This window comes from Chiloscyllium plagiosum, unplaced genomic scaffold (assembly GCF_037043375.1).
Source record: "Chiloscyllium plagiosum isolate Xiang-an unplaced genomic scaffold, Cpla_swu_hap1 HiC_scaffold_1, whole genome shotgun sequence".
In the NCBI taxonomy this organism is placed as follows: domain Eukaryota; kingdom Metazoa; phylum Chordata; class Chondrichthyes; order Orectolobiformes; family Hemiscylliidae; genus Chiloscyllium; species Chiloscyllium plagiosum.
Window position 1 is genome coordinate 4979602 of NW_028270139.1, and position 26333 is coordinate 5005934.

Consider the following 26333-nt stretch of genomic DNA (forward strand, 5'->3'; position numbering starts at 1 on the left):
TCCAGGCAGACAAACATGTCTTTGAGGGGCCCCAACGTGACTGACTTGGACCACAGAGTTGACAAGATCAGGTTACACTCGTTGGAAGATAAAGTGAAGATGATCAAAGTTGCCTCAGCTTCCATATCTGTACCGGAGTTTCGGTCTTTCCTTGGGCTGGTGAATTATTCTGGAAAGTTCATACATAACCTGGCCCCCATCTGGGCACCTTTACATCAACTCTTAAAAAACTCTGGAAATGGTCATGTAACCAAGCCATAACTTTCAGGGATGTGGAAGAACAGGTATCTTCTTCTAAAGTGTTGGCACATTAGGATCCCAAATGAGATCTGGTATTAATGTTCGATGCCTCACTGTTCACCATTGGGGTAGTATTAGCTCGTAAATGGCCTAATGGAGAGGAATGTCCAGTAGAGTATGCATCCAGGACTTGGAAAATGCAGAGCTGAAATATGCCCAAATAGAGAAAGGAGATTCAATGGTCATATTTGGAGCCAGAAAGTTCCACCAATATCTTTATGGATGTAAATTTGTAATAATAATGGACCACAAACCCTTATTGAAAGAGGGCAAGGCAGTGCCACCCGTAGCTTTAGGCTGAATTTAGTGGTGCACTCTGATAACTAAATGCATATGATTGCAAGTTGAACACCATTTGGGAAGCCAAGCAGCAAATGTGAATGCATTGAGGTGCTTCCTATTGGCAGATACAACACAGGTGGTACTGCCACTGTAAGAGTCTGTAATGGTTTTAAATTTTCTGGACATACTTCCAATCATAGCTGATAATGTCATACTGAGGACACAGAAAGGTCTGGTCCTGGCAAAACTGCAACAGCTGGTGGTGATGGATGAAACCCAAGGGCTGTTGGAACAAGAACTGAAAGCTTTTTGAACTTGGAGAGACCAGATCACATAGAGAATGGCATCTTGTGGGCTTTTGCTTGAAACGTCGATTTTCTTGCTCCTTTGATGCTGTCTGAACTGCTGTGCTTTTCCAGCACCGCTCTATTCTGGAATCTGGTTTTCAGCATCTGCAGTCATTGTTTTTATCTCTTCTTATGGTGAGTAAAAGTGATTGTCCTGAGCAAAGGTTGCTGTCTGATACTGGCTGAAGTCCACCAGAGTCATCCAGGGGTTTTCAAAATGAACATATTGCAAGAAGTTGTGCATGCTGGCCAGAATTGGATGCAGACATCGCCGTGTTGGTGGGGCAGTGCCCAGAGTGCCAACATGGATAACAAGCAGCTTCTCCACATTCATGGGAAAAGCTGAGTAAACCCTGAACTCGATTACAATAGACAATAGATGCAGGAGTAGGCTATTCTGCCCTTTGAGCCAGTACCACCAATCATTATGATCATGGCTGATGATCCTCATCAGTATCCTGTTCCTGCCTTTTCCCCATAACCCTTGATTCCACTTCCTTAAGAGCTCTATCCAACTCTTTCTTACACGTTGACTGTGCAGGTCCTTTAGGAGAAAGTGAGGACTGCAGATGCTGGAGATCAGAGCTGAAAATGTGTTGCTGGAAATGCGCAGCAGGTCAGGCAGCATCCAAGGGCAGGAGAATCAACGTTTCAGGCATGAGCCCTTCTTCAGGAATGATCGTCGATTCTCCTGCTCCTTGGATGGTGCCTGACCTCCTGCGCTTTTCCAGCAACACATTTTCAGCTGTGCAGGTCCTTTCATGGCCTCAATGTTCTTAGTCACTGTTGATGCTCACTCAAAGTGGCTGGATGTGCAGAGTGTTCAAAACAGGGGCGATGATAGAAAAACTGTGCACATCTTTTGCCATACACAGATTTCCAGTAGTGTTTGTCACAGAAAACAGGCCATTGTTTACCAGCTGGGAATTTGAGTATTTTCTGAAGTCGAATGGTATTCAAAATATAAGGACAGGCAGAAAGAGCAGTTCAAACTTTGAAGGTAGGCTTTCTAAGACATTCTACAGCTTTTCTAGATACCAACTGTCCCAGTTCTGATTTGATTATAAGACAACCCTTCATGCAACTACAGCAGAATTGGTAATAGGGAGAAGTTGCTGCACCAGGTAAAATCTGATCTTCCTGGACTTGGGAAATGACACCAGGAGCAACAATGCTAGATCTAAGACTCTGCTAAGCAAGAGAGACTACTTAATTCAGGGCAAAAACTTTGTGTTGGAGCCACAGGAATGGCCCTGCATGGGTAAGAGTCATGGTCGATATGAATCAGAACAAGTGACGTATACAGTTTGGATAGTTGCAATAAATGATTGAAACTATACCTGAACCTCTGATTCGAACATACCAACAATGGAATCCTTCTATTAGGCTACCTATTCTGCTGGCTGGAATGGCTGACAACTTCAACAAATCTGGCATTTCACATTATCTAATTTTCATGCATCATGATTTCACTATCTGTTATTTTCGATCACCAGAATTGATTTCAGCTATTTTCTCTGACTTACTCTATGGCTACATCAAATCAGAAAATTTAAGTTTTCCATCTACTAAAAATATAAATTCTCTTTCAGTTTGCTTTAGTTAGAAATGGGATCTGTGGCTCGTGGGAGTGGGGTAAGGAATACGGAGATTGTTGAACAAATCAAATTGAACAATTCTCATTCAGATATGCGCAATATTGTTTAAGCGCTCCAACCAGAATGGAATTGACTTGCAGTTTTAGTAGCAGGAGCATAAGGAAACAATCTTGCTTAATCAGATAGTAAACTGAGATGAGGGGCGGCTGGATTAATGTCATTGTACCTACCCAATGGATCCAGTATACCTAGCTGGATCCAGTCCACTCCATCTCAAGACCACAATCAAACACTATAACAATCTCCAGCTACCCCATGATCTTTCCATGTGATTTTCTCCTCCCCACAACTCTTTGACCTTTCTGCAACCACCATCTCTCTCTCTCTGTCCCCTCTGCACCCATGCAGCCCCCTCCCCCTCATGCCTCCATGATCTCCCTATGACCTCATCCCACTGAGCTTTCAATTCCCCCTTGATGTCTATGATGGTCTCCATCTACCTCAAAATTCCAGGATCAAACCATTGCGGCCCCCCCAGAGTTGGTGCAGCAAAACTAAACTGTGCCATCCCTGCTTGGCTGCTCATTATATCAGGGCACCATCTTCTTATCCAAACCAAATTTCAAATTTCCCACCATTTTGTTGGTCTGGATAGCTCATTAATTTTTTTAAAGAATTCAGATCCCTATTTGTACAGTCATATTTTTGGCAGGAACTGTCACTCATGCAGCAGTTTAAAAATTCATTGCTGAATGCACCAGCCTAACTTTTTATCGCATCTTTAGTGGGTGATTTGTGGGCAAGACCCTGAGTTCACATCATTGCATGAAATTCAGTGCTGAAACTATCAACAAGGATTATGGGCAGTACAAGTTCCAGATTTTCAGATTAAAATGTGTATGTGTGGGTACTAGAATTACTGCCCAGTTTGCTTCATGTTTTGTGTTAACAGTGTTCGCCTCACAATTATTTTAACAGAATTTGAACCATTAAAGTTTGTAAGCAATTTAAACATTTTTACATTAGGAGCTCAGTGAGTCTCTTAGCATGAACAGTTAAGTGCAGCAATTTTAGTACTCTGAGTCTTCCTGTAGATATATATTAAAACCTTTTCTCATGTGGTGTTATAGGAATTGCCATTGAAGTGGCATATATATAAATTTACTTGGGTTTTAGGAGGAGCAATGTACAGGAATGTGCTGCTCATGAGTAAGAGATTTGTGCTATATTTTTATGTGATGAAGCTGTTCTGACTATTTTGTTATTCCAAGCATTAATTATTTACATGGATCTGTTTCATCGTGCACATAAAGCAAGTAAAGCCTAAGTACAACCAAAAAAAAAATGAAGTTACTAATCCATTTGGTTTGAAGGTATATGCACAACCAGCAAATACATTATTGCTTGAAATGTTGAGTGAAATGGAATCCTCTATTTCAAATACTTTTTAATGATTCACAGATTTTTTATACTTTGCCTGATTGTATATAGTATTTTTACAATTATCTTTTTCAATATTAATAAGTCAATGTTCAGATTTGTGTGTCAAAGTGAAATTCAAAATAATTAAGCACATTATTTGTGCTGAAAACCTGGCAAGATAAAACTGCGTAAAGAAATGAATTAATAGTGTACTCCTAGGATGTCCTAGTTTGAGAAAGTATTGTTAATTATGTGATATCACTGTTGCTAAATCATTAAAGGTGAATAATAATTGTTTTTGAAATAATTTCTGTTGTCCAACCTTCCTGGTCATTTAATTGTAAATTCCTTGTGTTATGTTGTGATGTCTCGTATCATTGGTGGCTCTACCCTAATTTTCTTGCATAAGTTGCAGATTTAATTGCCATTATTCACACCTATTGTATTCCATTAATGAAAACATTGCTGATTGATGCTAATGACAAATCCATCCAACTGAAATATTCCATTTTTATTTTCTGTAGCAATGAATGATTTAAAGGCAAGTTTTAAAAAATATTCAGATGAAGGCTTTATATATGAAATGTTAACTCTTTTGCTGTCTCCTCAAATACTAACTGACTTGAGGTGTTCCATTATTTTCTACTTTAAAAATAATTATAACAAATACATCTCAATGAAAGACGTATAAGCTATAAAATATGAAAATAACTTCTGCATGAGTGGTACTGTTGAATTTGAGAGTTACTTTATATTGGCGTAATTGAGAGTATAGGAGAGTCCCCACTTTAGAGTTTTTTAAAAATCATTTTTGTGTTTGGCTTCAGCAAACAGGCATAACATATTTGCATAATCAGCTATTAAGAATTTTCTTCCATAGTTATTCTTGATAATGGTAATGTTTACAAGCCATGAAGCAGGTGCACAAATTTGAAATCTGTGATTGTGAGGGCCTTAATATCAGCAGTTGTAGTGGTAGTAATTGTGCATTAGATATGCTTATGTTCATACCAAAAATGCTTGTGATATAGTTAACTTTGCTGGAGGCTCAGAATGCAGTAATATTAAAATAACTGTTGCATTTTTTCAAAATTTCATGCTACAGAAAATATAACATAGGTATTTATTTCTCAAGCTATGATCTTGTTTGTCTTAATTTATGATTGAATATTAAATTGGCTTTAAAATCTACTGTCCGTTTCATCAATTTTGAATATTGCCTTTTCACCCGCCTAAGAAATGTCTGCTAAACAATAATGTCTGCCTATATTGCTGTGATTTGGGAACTTGACATGAGTAATTTTAAAAAAAGGCTTGTAGTTTTATTTGTTATGGAAATGTGTGCCTTCCCTCAGTGGTGTTATTTTGGAACCAGAAGGTTTCATGCCCCATTCTAAACCATGAACACAAAGTTTAGGCTTAGATTTGTGTGAAGTTCTGAGTGTTAAATTATCATTTTCAGGTGAGGGAGGAGGTGAAGGCAGACTTAAAAGATTCCTTCTGATAATTGAAGAACAGTAGGGGATTTTTCCTTTTTTTCTTCTTGTCAGTAAACTAGTCCTGTTCTATTTTAAATATGAGAACAAATATCCTGATGTGTTGGCATATATTACAGCAATAACATCATAAGTAATTCAATGACTAAATTGTTGAGGGATGCCCCAAGGATATGAAAGGTGCTATATAAGTGCATGTTTTATTGCCTTTCCTTCCTTTGCTTTTCGTTACTTCTGTTTAGGGCTTTTGAGGTCGTGTAATCATGTAACAGGGAGACTGATGTGTGAAAGCATTATTCAAAAATTGCACTTTCATCTTTTAGTTGTGCCTCAGAAATGTCTCAAAGGGCTTTATGTACTTTAGGAAGTAGCAGTTGTAATGCTGGTAAAGAAAGATGGTATCATGTCTGGAGTAAGACTCAAGAATAATGTAAGTGACCAATTTTTTCACTTATCATATTTAGTGTGGCTTTGAAAGAGGAATTTATCTGCTGTTTTAACCCCTGGGATTTTTTATGACCATCAGAAAAGGTGGACATTTCAATGTCTCATCCACGAGTCAGCTCAGGTTATGGAGTGAAGTTTGAGAACCCAACCTTTCAGGGCAGAGGCATGATTATGTATAACTCGGCCAAGCTGAGACTTTAATAGACAATTATTGCTTGTTCATTTTGGAAAGTGGTTGATTTTACTAGTAAAATAATTTTATTTTTAAGTCTTGTTAAAATGAGATTCCAACATAATTTCCCTAAGAGTATCAGTGATAAGTGTAAATTGTTAATTTGTATAAATATTTGCTTGACAGCTTGTCCGATTTCTTTGTATTCAAATTTCAGGATTTTCAACATTTAAGTACATTCCCTGGTCTAGCTATTACACATGGACATGATATGTTCATGAATAGATGACCCATCACAAAACAATTGCAAATACATCAAAATGTTGAATGTAAAATACATGGTTTTATGTGCAAAAAAATGCAAGTTTTGCATAATAATTTATTGATTTGTTTTTAGAATAGTATTCTTATAAGGTCTTAAAATTCCAGTGTGTCCAAACTAGCACTGGTTTCTGGGAGATACTGCAGTGCAGCATATTGAATCAGGAGTTGATATCTAGTTAATGACTGCTATCAATCAGAGGTAAATTACATACATTTATAAAGCCAAGTCTTACACAAAAGGCTCAGGCACTGAACATAATATACCTCATTTCATCATTGACTTTCAAGCAGAGGCTAATATTTATGACTTATTTTTTGTGATGAAATAAAAACTAGCAGTTTGAGTTCTATTTCGGTGAAGCACTATCGAATTTGCAGTTATTCAGCAAGTATGAGGATCATATTATGAAGAAGCAAATGAACAACATGAGCTTTCTGTCAAGATTACTCTTGAGTGGGGCATCTTGCTGAGGGAGAACTAATTATACAAATAGTGTATAAATGAATACTGCAGATTCCTTTTGTGATTTTAATTGTTGTTATCTTGAAGAATGGCATCACATAATTCTGTCAAAAACTGTCAAGGATGGATGAGAAATTAATAATTTATTGGATGAAAAATATTTAGTACAAAGTAACAGAACGATTGATAGCTAGAGAGGTTAACACATTTTTACAGGCTTTCATTAGCTTTTCACTATCATATGTTGTTTGTGGCAGAGTGTGAAATAAGCTTTGTAAGAAACCCAGGTCTTGAGAACTAATTACTTCTGCCGATTGCCACACTGATGAATAGACCTTCATTGTATCTTTCCCCAGAAGACTGGGTGCAGTCTATGATTCACGCCTGGATCTCAGTAGATATTTGATAATAATTTTAATAGATGAATGTTGGAAGCCAGAATGATGAAGTGCCTGTTCGAGCACTGCAGCTATCGCAGCCAAACACATAACGGTCTGTCGTATGTGACTAAAATCAAGTAATAGACCTTGTGTTCACATTTTTAGGAACAAGCAGTTTTAAATAAAAAAAAAGAAATGGAGCTATTTCAGATTACAATCATTTTTGGTGCAGTATTTGTTTTTTTTTCTTAACTTAAATATTGACTATATTGCATAAATAAAGAGAGGATAAAGGATGCATTTGATGATTATAACTGGTACATTCGCTTATAGCTGATAGTAAAAACCCTTGTACATTACAATGGGATTAAGCACATATTAGTAAATTAGCTGCGCCATGTGATTTAATGATATAATTACATTGATGAGGTTGTCAACATAAATTCACCTACTGCTAGGAAATACAGAATACTGACACAGAATTATCTATTTCTTGTTGAATACTTGCACTTGTTTAGATTATATCTGCTACATGAATTGTTTTACACCAGAGGTGCCTCATGTAGTATATTAGAAATAATTCTTCTCCTTCTGTTGTATATTTGTGTATCCTGCTCCAGATAATGTCTAAAGCCTGGTGGTTGAAATACTGCTTTGGTACTGCTACTCTTTCATCTGTAATGCAATGTTGTCTGCTTTCTGTACATAGAAATGGTGGTTTTGCGTACAAAATTCCAAATAAATTGAAATGAAGGAAGAAACGATGTTGTATTAAGATGCAGAATAGAAGGGCATGTGTATATATAATTTTTAAATATTCCCATATTGCTTTTTTGGAGCTTAAAAAAAGGCTGTAAATGGAATAGGGAATTCTTCAGGCTATGTATCAGAACATTTTCAATTTGACATGAACAGATGAAAAGATTAGTATTACCTTTTTATTGTATTTTGCTGAATAAAATTAGGTGTGCTTGACATTTTGCCTCCTAAAATATAATGAGGGAGAAAAAAACAAACATCATATGTTTTAAAATATTACCTTGTCTTTGTGTAAGAATGGATCTTAGAAATATCTGTAAAAGAAAGGTAATGCATTTCTTGTATTATTCAATGCCTCAGGGGCTAAATGTAATGAATATTTTAAGAGATTATTTTAATTAAATTTCTGCACGTCTAAATAGAGTAATATTTTATTATCTCTCATGTAAGCGCGTTACAGTACTGTTCATTAAAGTTAACACTTTTTGGACTGAGAATATATGGTATGATTTACTGACCTTGTGTGAAAACACACAAATTGGGAAGAAAAATGATGAAAGGGTAGACTTTGATTAATATAGGTAATGCTATACCATATTTATAATGGCCTTTTCCCTATTCTGGTTTATAAATGCAGTCACAGCTAAAGGTGTCCTGCTGAGGCTGAAATGAGGCTGAAATCAGAGCACATGCCACTAGAGTGTGGGGAAAATGATCACACTGTCAGCAATCCATTTCAAAATGATATATTTAGTGCTCGTTTCACCTTCCAAGAAGAAAAGGGAAAGGGGTTTCTTAGTCTAGAAGGTGATGTTGTTATTTTCAAGGACAACCTAACTTGAAAATTGCAGACTGCTAAAATGATCAACCAAACAAGGAGATCTTTATTCGGCACTATGTGCTACCATGCTGTTTGATAATTGCTAACATATGTGCTGCCTCTGTTTCATTGCAGTCGCCCTCGTGAGTTCTGGCGCCTTGACTACTGGGAAGATGACTTGCGGCGCCGCCGCCGATTCGTTCGCAACTTATTTGGATCAACACATCCTGAAGCAGCACTTAAAGCGGCAATTGAACACGGTTAGTTTCCTAGCGAATTGGCTTCTTCTTCTTGGCAGTAGATACATAATAAAATTAGTCCTATATTTGTAAGAACATTTAAGTTGTTCTGCAACACATGCTGTATGTCAAATAAACTATTTTGAAATGTAAACAAGTGCTGAATAGTTCCACATCATCATCACCAGACAAAGGTGTTTGAATTTACTTTTGGTTTGCTGTGTCATCATTCTCTGTATTGAACAGCAAAGCAGGTAAAACAGAAAACACCTGATTCAGAGTTGTATTTTATTAACCATCTTTTCACATGGTTAGAAACAGTTTGGGCCCTTTGAATGTTGACTCACCCCTATATAAAGAGATCTGCAGATACAATTTAATATGACAGAGATTGAAATCTGGGTCGCACACACTTAAAAACAAAGTGCTTCCTTTTGGGAAAAATAATTTAATATTTGAATGAGGAAATTGAAATAACAAACTACTACCTTTACCACACAGAATAGAGAAATTAACTATTGTGAAACAGAGTGAGGCCAATTGTCTGGTGAAAAAAAAATTCTTGCAATAGAAAACGAAGTCAATTAGGCTTTGTGAGAAAGCATGTAAGTACGGCATGTCTTCCTGGTTTTTAAGCTAACTAATTCTTTTCTTGCAGTGATCTTGAAAATCATGAATATACATTATCTTTGGTTTGCCCTCTGTCCCAAAATATCTTTTAGTCCTCAAAAGCCTTTTGCTAAATCCCAGTTTATATTCTACTGATTATTGGACTAGAACTATAATTTAAAGAGCAATAATCTTGATTGCTCCTCCTATAGAAGCAGATTTATTTAACCTGATTGTGCAATTGGCCATATTTAACTGCAATGAAAACTAATTAACAAGTATTGATTATCTTGTAGAAGTAACCTGAATAAAAACTGAAAAATGCCCTTGTAGAATACTTATAGATACGTGCTGTTCTCTTTTTGTTGAAGCATTCTGTCGCAAAATAACTTCAGTTATTATTCATGAACAATTATTTTAAAAGTTTTGAAATTCAGTTATCAGACCATTACATAGTATGGTGCACTATTTGAAGCATTCTAAAAGCAGATTTGATTTGTTAAATATTGGTTTGGAATTATTTTTTGTTTACTGTATACTTTTAGGAAATTAATTATTGTAGTGGCTTCCAATTTCAAGTTGTACAAGTATTTCTTACAAAGGAAATATAACGGCACAATCAGTTGTATTTTGGTTTCTGTCTAGTAGTTTAACCTCTTGCACCCTGCCTTAAAGAGGTATTTCTGGAAGAAAATGTTCACAATATGTCACAAGATAGCACTGCAGTCATGACATCTGTACTCAAGATGAATGGCCAGGCTGACACTAGTCAATAAGAATGTGATCTAAAAGCAATAACTGTACCAAATCCAGAGATCCTTAGAGACCAGAACAGAACCAAATAGGTGAAGTGCGCAGCTGGGCTGCTTCTGGCAAAAAGGCTTTCAATGTAATCCACTGCTCTTATTAAGAGCATACATTTAAATAGACAAAATATATTATTTTTCCTTATTGTTTCACACAATGGTTCATTCAAATGTGGATAGCATTACTAATGTTTACTAATTTGTCAACATAAGCTCCCGAGTCCCTTGTTCCTGATGGTTTTCTCCAGAATCCATCAACTTGTTACCATTCTTCCTGTCTTCAAATGCTTGTTAAATTCTCAATGCTTCAGAATTGCCTTTTGTTTGATACCTATCACTTTCCTCAGTTCTTCTTGGTTAGGTAGGGTGTGAGACGTCTCTTTTTGAATGTCAGTTAATAATTATTCTGCAACAGATTATATAATATCACCTCCTATGACTTGGCATTCCATTTAGATAGTGCTTCCAGTAAGTGTCATGGTATGTATCTCTGTCATAAAGGCACCTATAATAGTAACTTGTTCCTGTTAAGAGACGACAACAGGCTCATATCAAGCAAAAATAAATAATCTTTAATAGCCTTTCCTGTTTCTAGTATCTGTTTAAATTCAAACCTTAACTGGAAATCTTGTACCTGTTGCAGTGTCATGAGAATTTAATTATTATTGTTGTGGCACAGAGAATGGAGTAAGTACAGTGATTAGAATAGACTGAAAAGATCACTGTTATATCAAGTTTGTGGATAAAAAGAATGAATGTACTTTTTGCTCTTGTGTGATCATTTGCTTCTCATTTTCAACCTGTACTGCTTGGTAACAACAATGTTCAAAAGAGAGCCAAATGTGAGGTCATGTCTTTTAAGTGCATTCAGTCTGTTTATTGGCAATTCCTCAGCTTTCTTTTCTCAAGGAGGCATATGGGAAGTAGACAGGATAGTCCCAAGTTAAAATGTCAGAGGGGGGTTTTGTCCCCAGACATGCACTTTCCAGGCCCACTAAATTAACACAACACAGAAGACAAAAATTACAAGTGGTCTGCCCAATTCAGTTGGTTTTTGGCATTGGTCCTGCAGGTCTCCAGCAATGGTTAACCAGAAGAAACTGAGGAATGCAGGTGCTGCAGATCAGAGTTGAGAGTGTGGTGCTGAAAAAGCACAGCAGGTCAGGCAGCAGCTCAGGAGCAGGAGAATCAACATTCCGGGCATAAGCCCTTCATCAGGAATGAGGCTTGTGGGTTGGGGGGTGCTGAGAGGTAAATGGGAGGCTGGAGCTGGGAGAAAGGTAGCTGAGAACGTGTTAGGTAGATGAAGGTGGGGGAGAAGGTGACAAGTAGGAGAGGAGCGTGTAGTGAATAGATGGGAAAGGTGATGGACAAGTGAAGATGGCGATGCCGAGTTGGAAGCTTGGGACTGGGATAATGTGGGGAGAGGGGAAAAGAGGAAACTGGTGAAATCCACATTGATCCATGTAGTTGCGGGGTCCCAAGGCAGAATATGGAACGTTCTTCTTCCTCCACGTGTCAAGTGGTAAGGGTTTGGTGATGGAAGAGGCCCAGGATCTACACGTCCTTGGTGGAGTGGGAGGGGGAGTTGAAGTGATCAGCCATGGGGCGATGGGGTTGCTTGGTTCGGGTGTCCCAGAGATATTTTCTGAAATGATCCGCAAGTTGGTGCCCTGTCTCCCCGATGCAAAGGAAACCACATCGAGTGCAACGGATATAGTAGCTGATATTATTGGAGGTGCAGATAAATTTCTGTCAGATGTGGAAGGATCCTTTGGGGCCTTGGATGGAGGTGAGGGGGAGGTGTCAATGCAGGTTTTGAACTTCCTGTGATGGCAAGGGATGGTGCTGGGAGTGGGCTATTGGCGGGGGGGTGGGTTCTGACGAGGGTGTCGCAGAGGTAACAGTCTCTCCGGAACACTGATAGGGATGGAGAGAGAAATATATCTCTGATGATGGATTTCATTTGTAGGTTTCCCCACCCCTATCAGCATTCTGGAGAGACCATTCCCTCTGCGACTCCCTAGTCGGATCCAAGCCCCTACTCGTCCACACCTCACTCCCGGCACTTTCCCCTGCCACCACAGGAAGTTCAAAACCTGCGTTGACACCTCCCCCCTCACCTCCATCCAAGACCCCAAAGGATCCTTCCACATCCGGCAGAAATGTATCTGCACCTCCACCAATGTCATCCACTGTATCCGTTGCACCCGATGTGGTCTCCTTTACATCGGGGAGACAGGATGCCCACTTGCGGATCGTTTCAGAGAACATCTCTGGGACACCCGCACCAACCAACCCCACTGCCCTGTGGCTGAACACTTCAACTCCGCCAACGGCATGCAGATCCTGGGCCGCTTCCATCGCCAAACCCTACCCACCTGAAGCCTGGAGGAAGAAGAATGCCTCATATTCTGCCTTGGGACCCTGCAACCACACAGGATTAATGTGGATTTCACCAGTTTCCTCATTTCCCCTCCCCGCACGGTATCCCAGTCCCAAGCCTCCAACTCGGCACCTCCCTCTTGACCTGTCCATCACCTTTCCCATCTATCTGCTCCACCCTCCTCTCTGACCTATTACCTTCTCCCCCATCTTCATCTCCCTATCGCATTCTCAGCTACCTTCCCCTTCCCACTTATCACTCAGTCGTCTGGCCTACAAACCTCATTCCTGGTGAAGGGCTTGTGCCCAAAATGTTGATTCTACTGCTCCTGAGCTGCTGCCTGACCTGCTGTGCTTTTCCAGCACCACGCTCTCAACAATGGTTAACGGCTTTAAGAGAAAGATTTGAGTGAGTAAATGAGATAAGGTACATCACCAAGTGGCTGCATTGAAAGATAGGAGATAATCACTGAATGCAACAAACAGTTGAATGTATATGTAGAACACTACTTAAAGCTGTACTTGAGGGACAGCACTGTCAAGGAGGATGCTTTGCACACTGAGGAAATCCTGCTTGTTATGGCTAGCAATTTAACCTGCAGTGGAAGAGCTTTGCAAATCTATTGACTTGCAATGGGCCAAGCTCTAAGTGCTGATCGCAAGGTTTGTGAAGGTTTGTAGCTCAGGTTGAGGTTTAGGGTGTAGGTTTGCTCGCTGAGCTGTAGGTTTGATATCCAGACATTTCATTACCTGGCTAGGTATCATCATCAGTGATGACCTCCAAGTGAAGCGAAGCTGTTGTCTCCTGCTTTCTATTTATATCTTTCTCCTGGATGGGGTTCCTGGGGTTTGTGATGATGTCATTTCCTGTTCGTTTTCTGAGGGGTTGATAAATGGCATCTAGATCTATGTGTTTGTTTATGGCGTTGTGGTTGGAGTGTCAGGCCTCTAGGAATTCTCTGGCATGTCTTTGCTTAGGATAGATGTGTTGTCCCAGTCGAAATGGTGGTTTTTTATTTCATCCGTGTAGGGCTATGAGGGAGAGAGGGTCGTATCTTTTTGTGGCTAGCCAGTGTTCATGTGTCCTGGTGGCTAACTTTCTTCCTGTTTGTTCTATGTAGTGTTTGTGGTAGTTCTTGCATGGAATTTTATAGATGACGTTGGTTTTGTCCATGTACACACAAACCCACCAACACTCTCAAACAAAAACTAACAAACTTAAAAGACCCAGTACAACCCATGGACAAAACCAACGTCGCCTATAAAATTCCATGCAAGGATTGCCACAAACACTACGTAGGACAAACAGGAAGAAAGTAAGCCACCAGGATACATGAACACCAGCTAGCCATAAAAAGACACGACCCCCTCTCCCTCATAGCCCTACACATGGATGAAAAAAAACACCATTTTGATTGGGATAATACATCTATCCTGGGACAGGCTAAGCAAAGACATGCCAGAGAATTCCTAGAGGCCTAGAATTCCAACCACAACGCCATAAACAAGCACATAGATCTAGATGCCATTTATCAACCCCTCAGAAAACGAACAGGAAATGACATCACCACAAACCCCAGGAACCCCATCCAGGAGAAAGATATAAATAGAAAGCAGGAGACAACAGTTTTGCTTCACTTGGAGGTCGTCACTGATGATGATACCTAGCCAGGTAATGAAATGTCTGGATATCAAACCTACAGCTCAGCGAGCAAACCTACACACTTAAGTGCTGATGCTAGACCATGTGAGCTCATCAAGCACGGGAAACTGGCATTCCGCACAATGTGTGCAAAAAATTCTCTTATCTCTGCCAAAAGGAGACAGCATTGGTCCAGGATATATGTGATGCAAAGATTGTGACCTTACAAGTATACAGGAAACCAGAACAATTACAAAAACTATTGAGCCATCTGCTTGCTCAGCAGCATGAAGAAAGGTTTTATCATTGTTGCTTTTGTGAGACCATCGATTTTGCTGAATACTTCTATCCTGAATCCCAGTGTAATGTCAAAACTAGAAGATCAATTATTGAAATTATCTTCTATCTGAAAACTGCAAGAGAAATGTGGTGAACATAGGAGGCCAATATATATTTCCTTCTTCAAGATCACCAGGACATATGAATACAAGAGCAAATGTGGCGTATTTAAGCTGCTGGAGTATTTGAATGCATGGTAATGTGACTTCTCATAACAATATGATGGGTAAGATCAGCTATGATGGGCAATATCAGAACTCTTGACATGGGGTAAAACTGAGATGTATTCTGGCACTGACACTGTTATTTACTTCTCTGAGCTGTTGTCATATGCTCTCAGATCATTTACGCAGGGTTTCTATTTAATGAAGGCAAGTCAACCAAGTTGTTTTTGTTGTAATGTGAATCCTTGCTACAGCTCATTACAGTTTAAAATCCATATAGATCTGCCATCATTCCCTTTCCTGGTAGGGATCTACAGGATCTGCTTGAAGTCGTGTGTAGTAGTCTAATGGGAAGAGGCTCTTGTTTTAAACAAAATGTAGTTTATTTTACAGCAGTGACTAGGTGCAAGTTACGTTAGTATGATAGACATCAAAACTGTGATTATGACAGAGACCATGATGTTAGGTGTGTCTCTCTCTTTTAAGGTCCAAAGTTGTTCCCTCACTTGAGTCCATGTGACAACTGTTCAGCATGATCCTTTTCAGATCTCCACATCTTAATACAGCATCTCTCCCCAGGCTTTGTTCCCATTATTAACATAATATATTTATACATGTAGTTACATCAACTACACTCTTAACATTTCCAATGTTTCCAACTTCTTTTGCTGTTTAACTACTTTGACTTGTTAAAGATGTTTGAGGGCAAGACACTGATGGTTTAGATTAGATTTGAGATTAGATTCCCTACAGTATGGAAACAGGCCCTTCGACCCAACAAGTCCACACCAACTCTCTGAAGACTAACTCACCCACACCCATTCCACTAACCTATATTTACCCCAGACTAATGCACCCAACACTATGGGCAATTTAGCATGGCTAATTCACCTGATCTGCAATCTTTGGATTGTGAGAGGAAACCAGAGCACCCCGGGGAAGCACACGCAGACACGCAAACTTCACATAGTCTGCCAAGGCGCGAATCGAACCCGGGTCCATGGTGCTTTGAGGCAGCAGTACTGACCACTGAGCCTCTGTGCCGCCCCATTTTTACTCAAAAGAAGAAGCCTTCTTTATGAACTGTGTACTGGATCTCTACTATTGGATACCCTTTTATTGCAGAGTTGTATGTAGCATTCTTTTAATATTAAGTTCTATTTCCTGAACCATGTTGTTGCACTACTGTAGGCTGTAATATTATCTTATAGTATGGTGACGAGCCCTACATCGAACTTAAAATTGACATAACCACTCTTTTACCAAAAGTCTAGCTCTGGATTGCTTATTTTCTCTGGGAATATCTTTTGGTTTTTCTTCTATGGCAGGTTGTTCTACCCCATTAACTTTTTTGCAAGTATCTATTTTCATGCTGATGCTCTCTGACTGCATCCTACTTTGGTACACTTTCTGAAATGAATTCTTGCCTTCTGAGAGTTAAGTGGGTTATTTCTGCCTTTTTCACAGTTCTCTGGATGAGCCCTGCTAATTGTGGCCGTTATAAATGATTCCCATTCTTGTAATAGCTTTAATAATGATACCCATTTCTTTAATGACCTCACTAAATGAACAAATTCTCCTTTTTGTGACTCTTTAAAACTAATCCCATTCCTTTAACAGATTTTCCACACTATACGGCACTACTAATAATCCCATTGCTTCATGCTCTTTTTTTTTTCCCTGGATTTCTTCCACTCTACAATTTGAATGAATGCTTCCTGCTTTTACTCCTAACTTTACTTTCCCATTAGACTTGGTCTGCTTAGGGTTTTAGCTTGCCTCGTAGTGCTTTAATTCTGGTTTTAGAACTTTCTCAGAGTTGTTGTAAGCTAACTTCAAATAATTTCTGGGACTCTCGATTTCCCTGGCAGTGGCTGTGCCTAGTTCTGCTTATTTGCTATGGCCATGATGCTTGATCTGAACTACAAGTACCTACTTTATTTCTGACTTTCACAGCCTATTCTTTACATGAATGATGGGTGTATATACAGAGATCTTCGATATGGTGAATAGGCTAATAGGTCGTAAGCTGCCAGTCATCCTTGTGATTGCTACATGCATACCTAGGAGTAAGATATGAGAATGGCAAATATTGGCACTGGCAATTGAGTAACAATGATTGATTGTTGTGAATTCTGGAGGCTGACTATTTAGAAAGGCATTAGAAGGGGTTGAGGAGAAATGAAAAGTTCCCCTTGCTGTGAAGAGGTCTCAGAGAAAACAAAGGACAATAAATCATGCAACTTCTCAGCTCATTGCCTTCCTTGGTAGCAAATGCATCAGGGGGTCCTAAATCACATCATGTGTCTTAATGCCACAACGACTATCATGAGCAAATTATCATCTTGCATGAAGCAAGCCTGCTACTTCTGAGTTGCATCTATTTTCCCATACTAGAATCCTATTCAATTAATTGTTAGATACAGCATGTAAATAAAGTTGCAGGAATGAACAATGCTATCTGATTTGTTTGTTGCATCAATGGGCATGATAGGAGGTAAAACATTGTCTTTTTTTAGCTATTAAAGGCATTGAGGGGTGGGAGAGAAAAAGTGAGAGTTGACATCGAGAATCAGCTTTGATCATATTGAATGGCTCAAAAGGCTGAATGACCTACTCCTGCTCTTAGTTTCTCTGTTTCTATGACATGTTTCTGTAAGTTCTTCTTTAAAGTAGAATGGCCAGAAAAGAAACATTTAATGGCAGCTGGGTAAATGGGTAAAACTAACTTAAATATTACTTGCATGTTTATCTTTTCACTTCCTTTAATGGTTGGTACTGATAAATAAAACCTACCCTAGAAACTTGCATTTATCTAGCACCTGTAACATAAAACATCCCAAAGTGCATTAGATTGGATTTTAATGTCACATATACCCAAGTACAGTGAAAAGTGTACAGCCGCCATTCTCTGGTGCCACCTTAGAGTATAGTAGTTAAAATTAAAAACAGCTGAAATTAAAGAAGTGGAAATGAAAGGAAAAGAAACTTTCCAAGCAAAGTCAAGAATATGATACTGATTCAGGTAACGATCTATTAGACTAATAGACCAAAAATATGGTTAAAAAGATTTGAATAGCGAATTCAGTATCTTGGCACCTTGGCAGTTGGATGAATAGTTGCCAATGAAGGTGCTACTAAAATCATGATGCTTACGAGGCCACGCAACACACAGATCTCAGGAATGGGGTATAGGGTTATAACACTGTTTCGTCTCTTTTGTTCAGATGATTCACTTGTCACAAACTGTGAATTCCTCAACTCCCTTTAAATTCCCAGACACTCTAAATTCATTACAAATCCAGAATCTGTATTCTAAATAGCATGTATTCCTCCGTTACTGTGGATGACGTGATAGACAATCCACTCCCAAAGAAAAGCTTATTCTGACTACCTGTGAGCAGTATCATAGAAGATCAAGTATTATAAAGCATTGATTATTCAAATGTCACAGAACTGCCTGGTACAGTGTGTGGAACAAAGGCAATGATTTTGTATGCTCAAAATAGTGGATTGGCAATGATGTTACTTAAAGGCATTTAATACAACTTTCCATAAATCAGATCAAGATCCTGATCTCCTAACTTTCAAAGTAGCACATTGTCTAACTTATTCCATCCTTGCACATCATCATCATTATCATCATCAAAACTGCTGAACAAATTCCAATCTTTAAATTTATTTAGCTCAAAAAGCAATAATTAAATTTTGACCAATAATATATTGTGCGTTGTGTGTGTTGCTTCAATTGTTATTAAAAAAAAATCAAACTCACCATGGAAATTGACACAGGTAATCTAATGTATACCAGTTGGTCCCCCATGATATAAACAAATGTAAAAATTTTACATTTTAAGCTGTTTCTGATTCTAAAATTTTCTGTCTGTTCATTTTCTTCGGATGCTGCCTGAATTGCTGTGCTCTTCCAGCACCACTGATCCAGAATCTGGTTTCCAGCATCTACAGTCATTGTTTTTACCTCATTTTCTTCCTGTCTGTCTTTCAATTTTCTTTTTTCTTGCTGGCCTTTTTACATTCAGGAAAAATAAGTAATCATTCTCATTTAAACAAACATCTAGGGATTTAGACTCAGAGTAAGGAAGTTCCATATGAGGAATATCATACTGGCAGAAATGACATTCAATAATTTAGTAGGCAAAGTAACAAGGTTCATTTGACAATAATACTTAACATTCTATGAGTCAAGATGTGGCATGTTACATGAATTTAATGTATATTTGTGTATCTTTTTCATGGTTCCATGGACTTCTGGGGTTTTCTTCGCTTCTTGAACCTGTTGACTTGACTCATGAAATTAACTTGAATATATATACACAGCTTTCTTTGTAGCTTTAAGATTTCAGTTTGTGTTCCAGTCTACCTTTACTGCAGAAGCTTCTAATCCACCTTAACTATGGAAATTGCACATTTTCACAACAGCCTGTGTTTTTCTCTCTCAGGTTTCCCTAAACCTGTGAAAATTTAATCACTCCTGGGTCTTTACGGTAACCCCAATCCAGCATAAATATCTATGGATTGGCATTGTCCTATGTAAGTGTTAGTCCCCACAAATCCTTGCTCTTTGACTCAATCGGCAAGTGCTCCCAGCATACCCTTTCACAATTACTATCACTTGGCAGGTGCAAAGATCTAGGAAATTGCTCCTATTTTAAACTCAACCATTTTCAGCTGCTTTATCAATGAGCTTCCTTACAGCATAAGAGCAAAATTGGGAATGTTCACTGATAATGTCATAATGTTCATCACAATTTGCGATACCACCAATGCTGAAAGATGTCCATATGCAGCCAGGCTGAGACACCACTAGACTTGGACTCATGTGGCAAGCAGTATACACACCATACAGGTGCTAGACAGTGTCCATTTCTAACGAGAGAATCTACCCATTGTCCAATGGCTTTCAGTGGCATTACCCATCTCTGAATCCCCCATGACCAATGTCCTAGGGCTACCATTGATGAGAAACTGAGCTGGCTTAGCTATATAGATACCGTGGCTACGTGATCAGGTTAGCAACTAGGAATTTTGCGAAGAGGACCTTGCCTCTCTTCTCTAATGCCTGCATCCATCTACAAGTTTCAAGTCATGAGTGTAATGGAATGCTCTCCACTTGCCTGGATGAGTGAAGCTCCAAAACAATTGGAAAGCTTGAAACTCTAGACAACAAAGCAACTAATTGATGTGCAACCCATCCACCATCTTCAATTTTCACTCCCTTCATCACTCTTGCATGGTGGATGCAAGCAATAACTCTCTGAAGCTCCAAAGGAAACCAAAACAGTTCATGATATTCCAGTTGTGGTCTGACTAGTGCCTTGCATATTTCTAGCCAGACATACCTATTTTTATACTCCATTCCCTTTGAAATAAAGACCAACATTTCATTTTGCATTCCCAGTTACTGCTGAACCCAGATTTACCTTTCTGAGAGTTATCTGCACTCCCTTTACACTGTAGCTTTCTACATTCCCTCTCCATCTAAATAATAATCAGTTCCTCTCTTTTTTTTCTTACCGAAGTACAGGACCTCACGTTTTCCCACATTATATTCCATTAACTTTCTTGACAAGGAAGTATATTGTAGTCCTTTCACTGTTTCTAAGTCAAAATCCTGGAACTTCCCAATAACATTGCAAGTGTCCCTACAGATTAAGAAAGCAACTCACTACCATCTTTTCCGGGGCTTTTTGGAATAGGCAACAAATGCTGGCATAGCCAGCAATATTCACATCCCATGAATACGTTATTTAAAAAAACAACTTTTTAAGGTAACTTTGCAACATTTAACCCAGATTTGTGAAACTGTTCAACAAAACTGGCAACTTCAAATCAAATATTTATCATAGTTGACCCAAGAGAAAAGTAACTAGCTTCCATAAAATAGTTTAGTACCCAGGCCACCTTCATTGAGTCAAACAGCTTTTTATTCCCTGTAACTACCATCTACTCATACCAAAATGAGCTGTGGAATACTCCTGGGCAAACATTATCCTGACCATAACTTAATTTCTTTTCTTAAAGCTGCATTTCAATATCTTACACAAAAGGAGACCTAAAATATGAGATTTAAATAGAATGCCAAAGTTAAAACAAGTTGTATTAACTATGTGATAATGTCCCACAAGGATCTGTGTCAGGGCTTCAATTGTTCACATTATTTATTAGGGACTTGGATAATGACATAGTCAAATATCCAACTTTGCTGATAACACAAAGTTGGGCAGCATTGTAGTCAGTGTAGGTGATATCATAAAATTACTAAGGGATATTAATAGGCTAGATGACTGGACAACATTGTGGCAGATGGACTTCAATGTAAGGAAGTGTGAAGTTATTCATCTGGAACTGAAAAAGGGCAGATCAGAGTACTTTCTAGACAGTGTGAAGTTAAATACAGTGAGTACTAAAAGTGACTTGGAGGTTCAAGTGCATAAATCTTCAAAAAAAATTGAGAAGGTGCAGAAAATAATGAAGAAGACGAATGGAATTCTGGTCTTTAGTTCTGGAGGACTGGAGTTTAAGGAAACCGAAGTTATGCTGCAGCTGTACAAAACCCTGGTTAGACTCCACTTGGGGTATGATGAACATATTTGGGCACCACCCCAAAGGAAGCATATATTCAGTTCAGAGGAAGGATCACCTGACACGAAACGTTAACTCTGATGCTGTCAGATCTACTGAGCTTTTCCAGCAATTTCTGTTTTTATTTCAAAGGATATACAGGGAGTACAGTGTAGTTGACAAGAATGATACCTGGTCTTCTGGGGTTAGGTTAGGAGAGATTACACAAATTATGCTGATTTTCTTTAGAATTCAGAAGATTAAGGGGTGATTTGATTGAAGTCTTCAAGGTATTCGCATGAAAAGACAGGGTAGGTAAAGATAAACTATTTCTTCTGGTTGAAGATTCTCAAACTAGGGATCATTGCCTAAAAATTATGGCCATTCAGGAGAAATGTTAAGAAACACTTCAATATGCAAAGGGTGGTAGAGGTCTGTAAGTATCTTCCACAAATGGTAGTTGATGCAAGATCAGTTGTTAATTTTATTTGAGATTTTTTGTTAAGCAAAGGCATTAGGGGATATGGGGCCTAAGCAGATATATTGAGTAAGCCAATAGAGCAATCATAATCTCATTAAATGGCAGAAAAGGCTTGAGAAGTTGAATACCCTTCTTCTGCTTCTATAAATGGGAATGATATGAAATCTGTGGTGAACAAAGGAGGTTTGAGGTAAAAGCTGAACAGGTTGGCATAATAAGCTCCTACTTATGATTAATTGCATCTCATACAGTGACGAGCACGCTAGACAGCATAAAAGCACTGGTGAGATTAGAAGGTTTGCAAAATAATCTGCTGATAACGTCTCTGGATTCTGTGCAAGATTTTCATTATGGTCCCACATCACTTTAAATACTTAATGTTGGTCATGCCACATGCTTACTGTATGAAACAATGTAACAAATAAATTTATTCATAAATCATCATTTTTCAACAGCGAAAAGTAAGCATAGCATTTGTAAGTTCAAGTGGACATGTCAGTTGAAGTAACACAATAGCCTTGACCAGTGAATTAAGAATTAAATAATCAAAGCCATCAGTTGAGTGTGTTTGAATGGCTTTTTTTTTGCAGATCTTTCAAGCAAATTCAAAGGATAAGGTAGTCTTTTTACCAGTCTTTCTTGGAATCACATAGCTATTTCCCAATGGAGTTGAGTCTTGCCTCCATGATTGTTGTAACAATGTCAAAACATCTCTAAACAGTATCTCAAAAATGTCTGATCCTTAAATGCGCAAAACCCTTTGATTTCTCAAAGTCAAAAACTGTATTCAATCTGTGAGACAGAAACACTTTAATTAAGTTATGAATAGCAGCTTCCATAATGTTTGTTCACATGAAAAATGGCAAGTGTTGTCTATATAAGAATTATCCTGATTAGATTATATTGTTGCATTACATTGTGATGATACCCATTGATTTTCTTTTCTCTAACATTATTATTATTTTCCCAGATGCATATGTGAGGATGGTATTTAACATGACATTATCTTCTGATGTCCTTTTGCTTTTCTATGCAGTATAAAAGCTAATCTTCTAGTAAATGGTTACAGAAGCCCTGTTTAAAGGGAAGTATCTTGCTCAAAATAACCTTTGATAAGATAATTTCATAGAGACAAAGCGCATGACTAAAAAATATCATAACTCAAAATAATGAACTTAAATATAAATGATTTTAGGTTAAAAAAGGGAATTTTTTTCCTTCAAGTTTGACTTTATGCACTAAGTATGAATGAACATGAATGTTGTTTAATGTGGCAATGGCAATAACTGGACACCAACTTAAAACTTATATTCCTATGCAGTTCAATGATTAAATTGATATTTGTATAAAAGAGAACATATCTAACAGTTGTACACTTTGTGTCTCCAGCAATTGTGTAATGTTCTAGAAAGAAACAATATCCTATGTGAATATGCAGGGACTTTGACTTCTGGGAATTGTAGTACGTTACATATGAGAAGTTCATTGTGTATACAGTTTGAAATTTTCATATTGGAATTATGACAACAGGGCTCAAAATAATGAATTAGCTAGCAAATGACGTAAGAATGAGGAGATAGATATATGCTTGAACCCCTGATGTTCTGATGGATGTTATGGTGGATGACTGAGGGTCAAAATTAGATTTAATTTCATTAGTACATATGTGATTTGCTTTCTTAGAACACTAACATTTTTGCTTTAAATTTGATTGAGTTTGCAACTTGATATCAGTAATTTCTTTTACTGGGTGAGTGAAAGTTTCTGTGCCCATTACACATGAAGCACAAGTAAATAATGGAAGAAGGACTCTGCCATTTACAGTGAAACCTGGAGCCATTGTTGTGAGCACCTTCTCGAATCATACAGCAACTTGAGCCAGAGCTGCTATGCCAAACCTCAGAAGTTTCAATAACGTTACAAAAATACAGATTTCTCAGCAGTGTCACCTCTTTTGACCAAGTTTTATAGAAAGTATCGGCACAGGCCATGGCCCCTTTAGAGCATGCGCTTGTAAAGAGATATCTATATGAGTCAGCTCCATGTTTATCTTAATCTCAGGACACGATCATCGGGAACTGATTTGAAAAATGGGACTGACATGAAGAGAAAGGATTGTTATTCAATACAGAGAAAAATACAAAGAAAAAGCATTGTGCACCTCACTGGAATTCAAGATTCTTTCGTCAGACAGGATAACAGTTCCTTCATGCTTTCATTATTGGAACATTGAATTTTGGAATTAGAATTAGATTTTATTGGCATGTGTGCTCAAGTATAAGAATACAAGAGTACAGTGAAAAGTGTACAAAGTAAACATTCTCAGGTGACATCTTAGTTACAAATCCAGAATTTGAAAAAAGCAATAGGAGAAATATAAATGTTCAGATCTTAAAGAAAGAAAAAAAGTCCTGATCTTAAAGTCTCATCTCAAAAAAGATGTGTGGAATCAACCAGCCTGTGAAATTTAGCAGTAGCACTTGGCTATTTGGCTTCTCAGTCCTGGTCCACCAATTATTGAGTCCTGCCTGATCTAGTTTTGGCCTCCATTCCACTTTCCTGCCTGCACCCATAACCCTCGACTGCTTTGTCTATCAAAATCCCCTCTATTGCAGTTGCCACTACATTCTGGAGAAGAGAATTTCACACTCTAATGACCCGTGAGTGGGCAGGCACAACTAGTGATTTATGTACTGGTACACCAAAATGTCTCTGTATAACCAATTCCTGCCACATCTTTTCATTTCTATAGTATACCACTTTCATACTCTTCCTCAATAACTGGACAAATTCATATTTACATATGACATACTCCATTTTCCAGATTTTGCCAACTTATTCAAACTGACTTTATCCCTTTTGAGATTTTCTACCCCTTTACAGCTTCAGATTAGATTATGTAGTGTGGAGACAGGCCCTTTGGCCCAACAAGTCCACACCAACCCTCCGAAGAGGAACTCACCTAGTCCCATTCCCCTACATTTACCCCTTCACCTAACACTACAGACAATTTAGTATGGCCAATTCACGTAAACTGCACATTTTTGGACTGTGGGAGGAAACCCACGCAGACACGGGGAGAATGTGCAAACTCCACACAGACAGTTGCCTGAGGTGGGAATTGAATCCGTATCTCTGGTGCTGTGAGGCAGCAGTGCTTGCCACCGTGCCGCCCGTACTTACTTACTATCTTGGTGTCATCATCACATTTAGCTACTATGTCTTCTGTCTCCTCATCCAAGTCATTGTTATAGATTGTAAAGGGTTGAAGGCTGAGTACTGATCACTGTAGCTGTCCACTTGTTACATTTTGCCAGTTTGAAAATAAAATCTATCCCTACTTTCTGCTTCATGTTAGCTAACTAATTTATCCATGCTAATCTGTTACTCACACAAAATGTGCTCGTGTGTAGCAATGTTTGATGTGGCACCTTACCAAACATATTTTGGAAATATGCATTTCCTCTGTGTGAAATTCTGTTTTGATGCTGATGAGGGCTGAAATCTTTACTGACTGGTAAATAGTATTGCATGCAAGCAGTATAGTGATTCTTGAAGCTCTCTGCAATTTGCTAAAATTGGGGAACTCAGCAGCCAGAGTAGAAGATTATGTATTCTGCACACTTTTACATCCTATTGCTCCAAACTCTCCCCAACTAAATGATGAAGTGCGGTTTGGAAATTTCTAAGATTGAGCATCATATTGCAGTTTTCACAACTTCAGGATGTCCCGTGGGACTAATTTTTGAACTGTTGTCACTGCTGTCATGTTAGAGAAATATGTTTGAGTTTGAAATCTTAATATTATTTTAAATGATGTTTGCCATAAAAGTACCAGAGTTTTGTCTGCATCAACTGTTTATATTTCTGAATCTGGTTCGCTGGAGCACTGCAGTCTGCAGTGTAGTTGTCCAGTCTGCACTTTGTACTCCAATGTAGAGGAGATCACATTGTCAGCAGCGAATACAATAGACTAGAGTAGATTGGGTTGCAGAATACCAATGCAGAATACCAATTGCTTTGCAGAATACCAATGTTCAGTTTGCAAAAATAATCCTGAGCTTCCGGTTGTCTGCCATTTTAAAACACTACCATATACCCTGGCAAACACCTTTGTCTCTGGCTTGCTGTGGTTCTCCAGTGAAGCTCAGTACACCTCATTTTCCATCTGGGAACTCTGCAACCTATTGCACTCAGTATCGAGTTCAATAATTTTAGGGCTTGAGCACCTTCTCCCATGGCCTCACACCAACCCCCACAAACCAGGTGTTGTCAT

At 38.4% G+C, this 26333-nt stretch overlaps 1 protein-coding gene across 1 annotated transcript in view; it reads left to right on the plus strand.

The window, feature by feature from the left end:
- lrba (LPS-responsive vesicle trafficking, beach and anchor containing) overlaps positions 1 to 26333 on the plus strand; it is an 897133-nt gene that overhangs the window by 453108 nt on the left and 417692 nt on the right. Inside the window, exon 37 of the mRNA XM_043699616.2 lies at positions 8946 to 9070. Coding sequence (XP_043555551.2) covers positions 8946 to 9070 — 125 coding nt within the window. The remainder of the gene's footprint in view (positions 1 to 8945; positions 9071 to 26333) is intronic.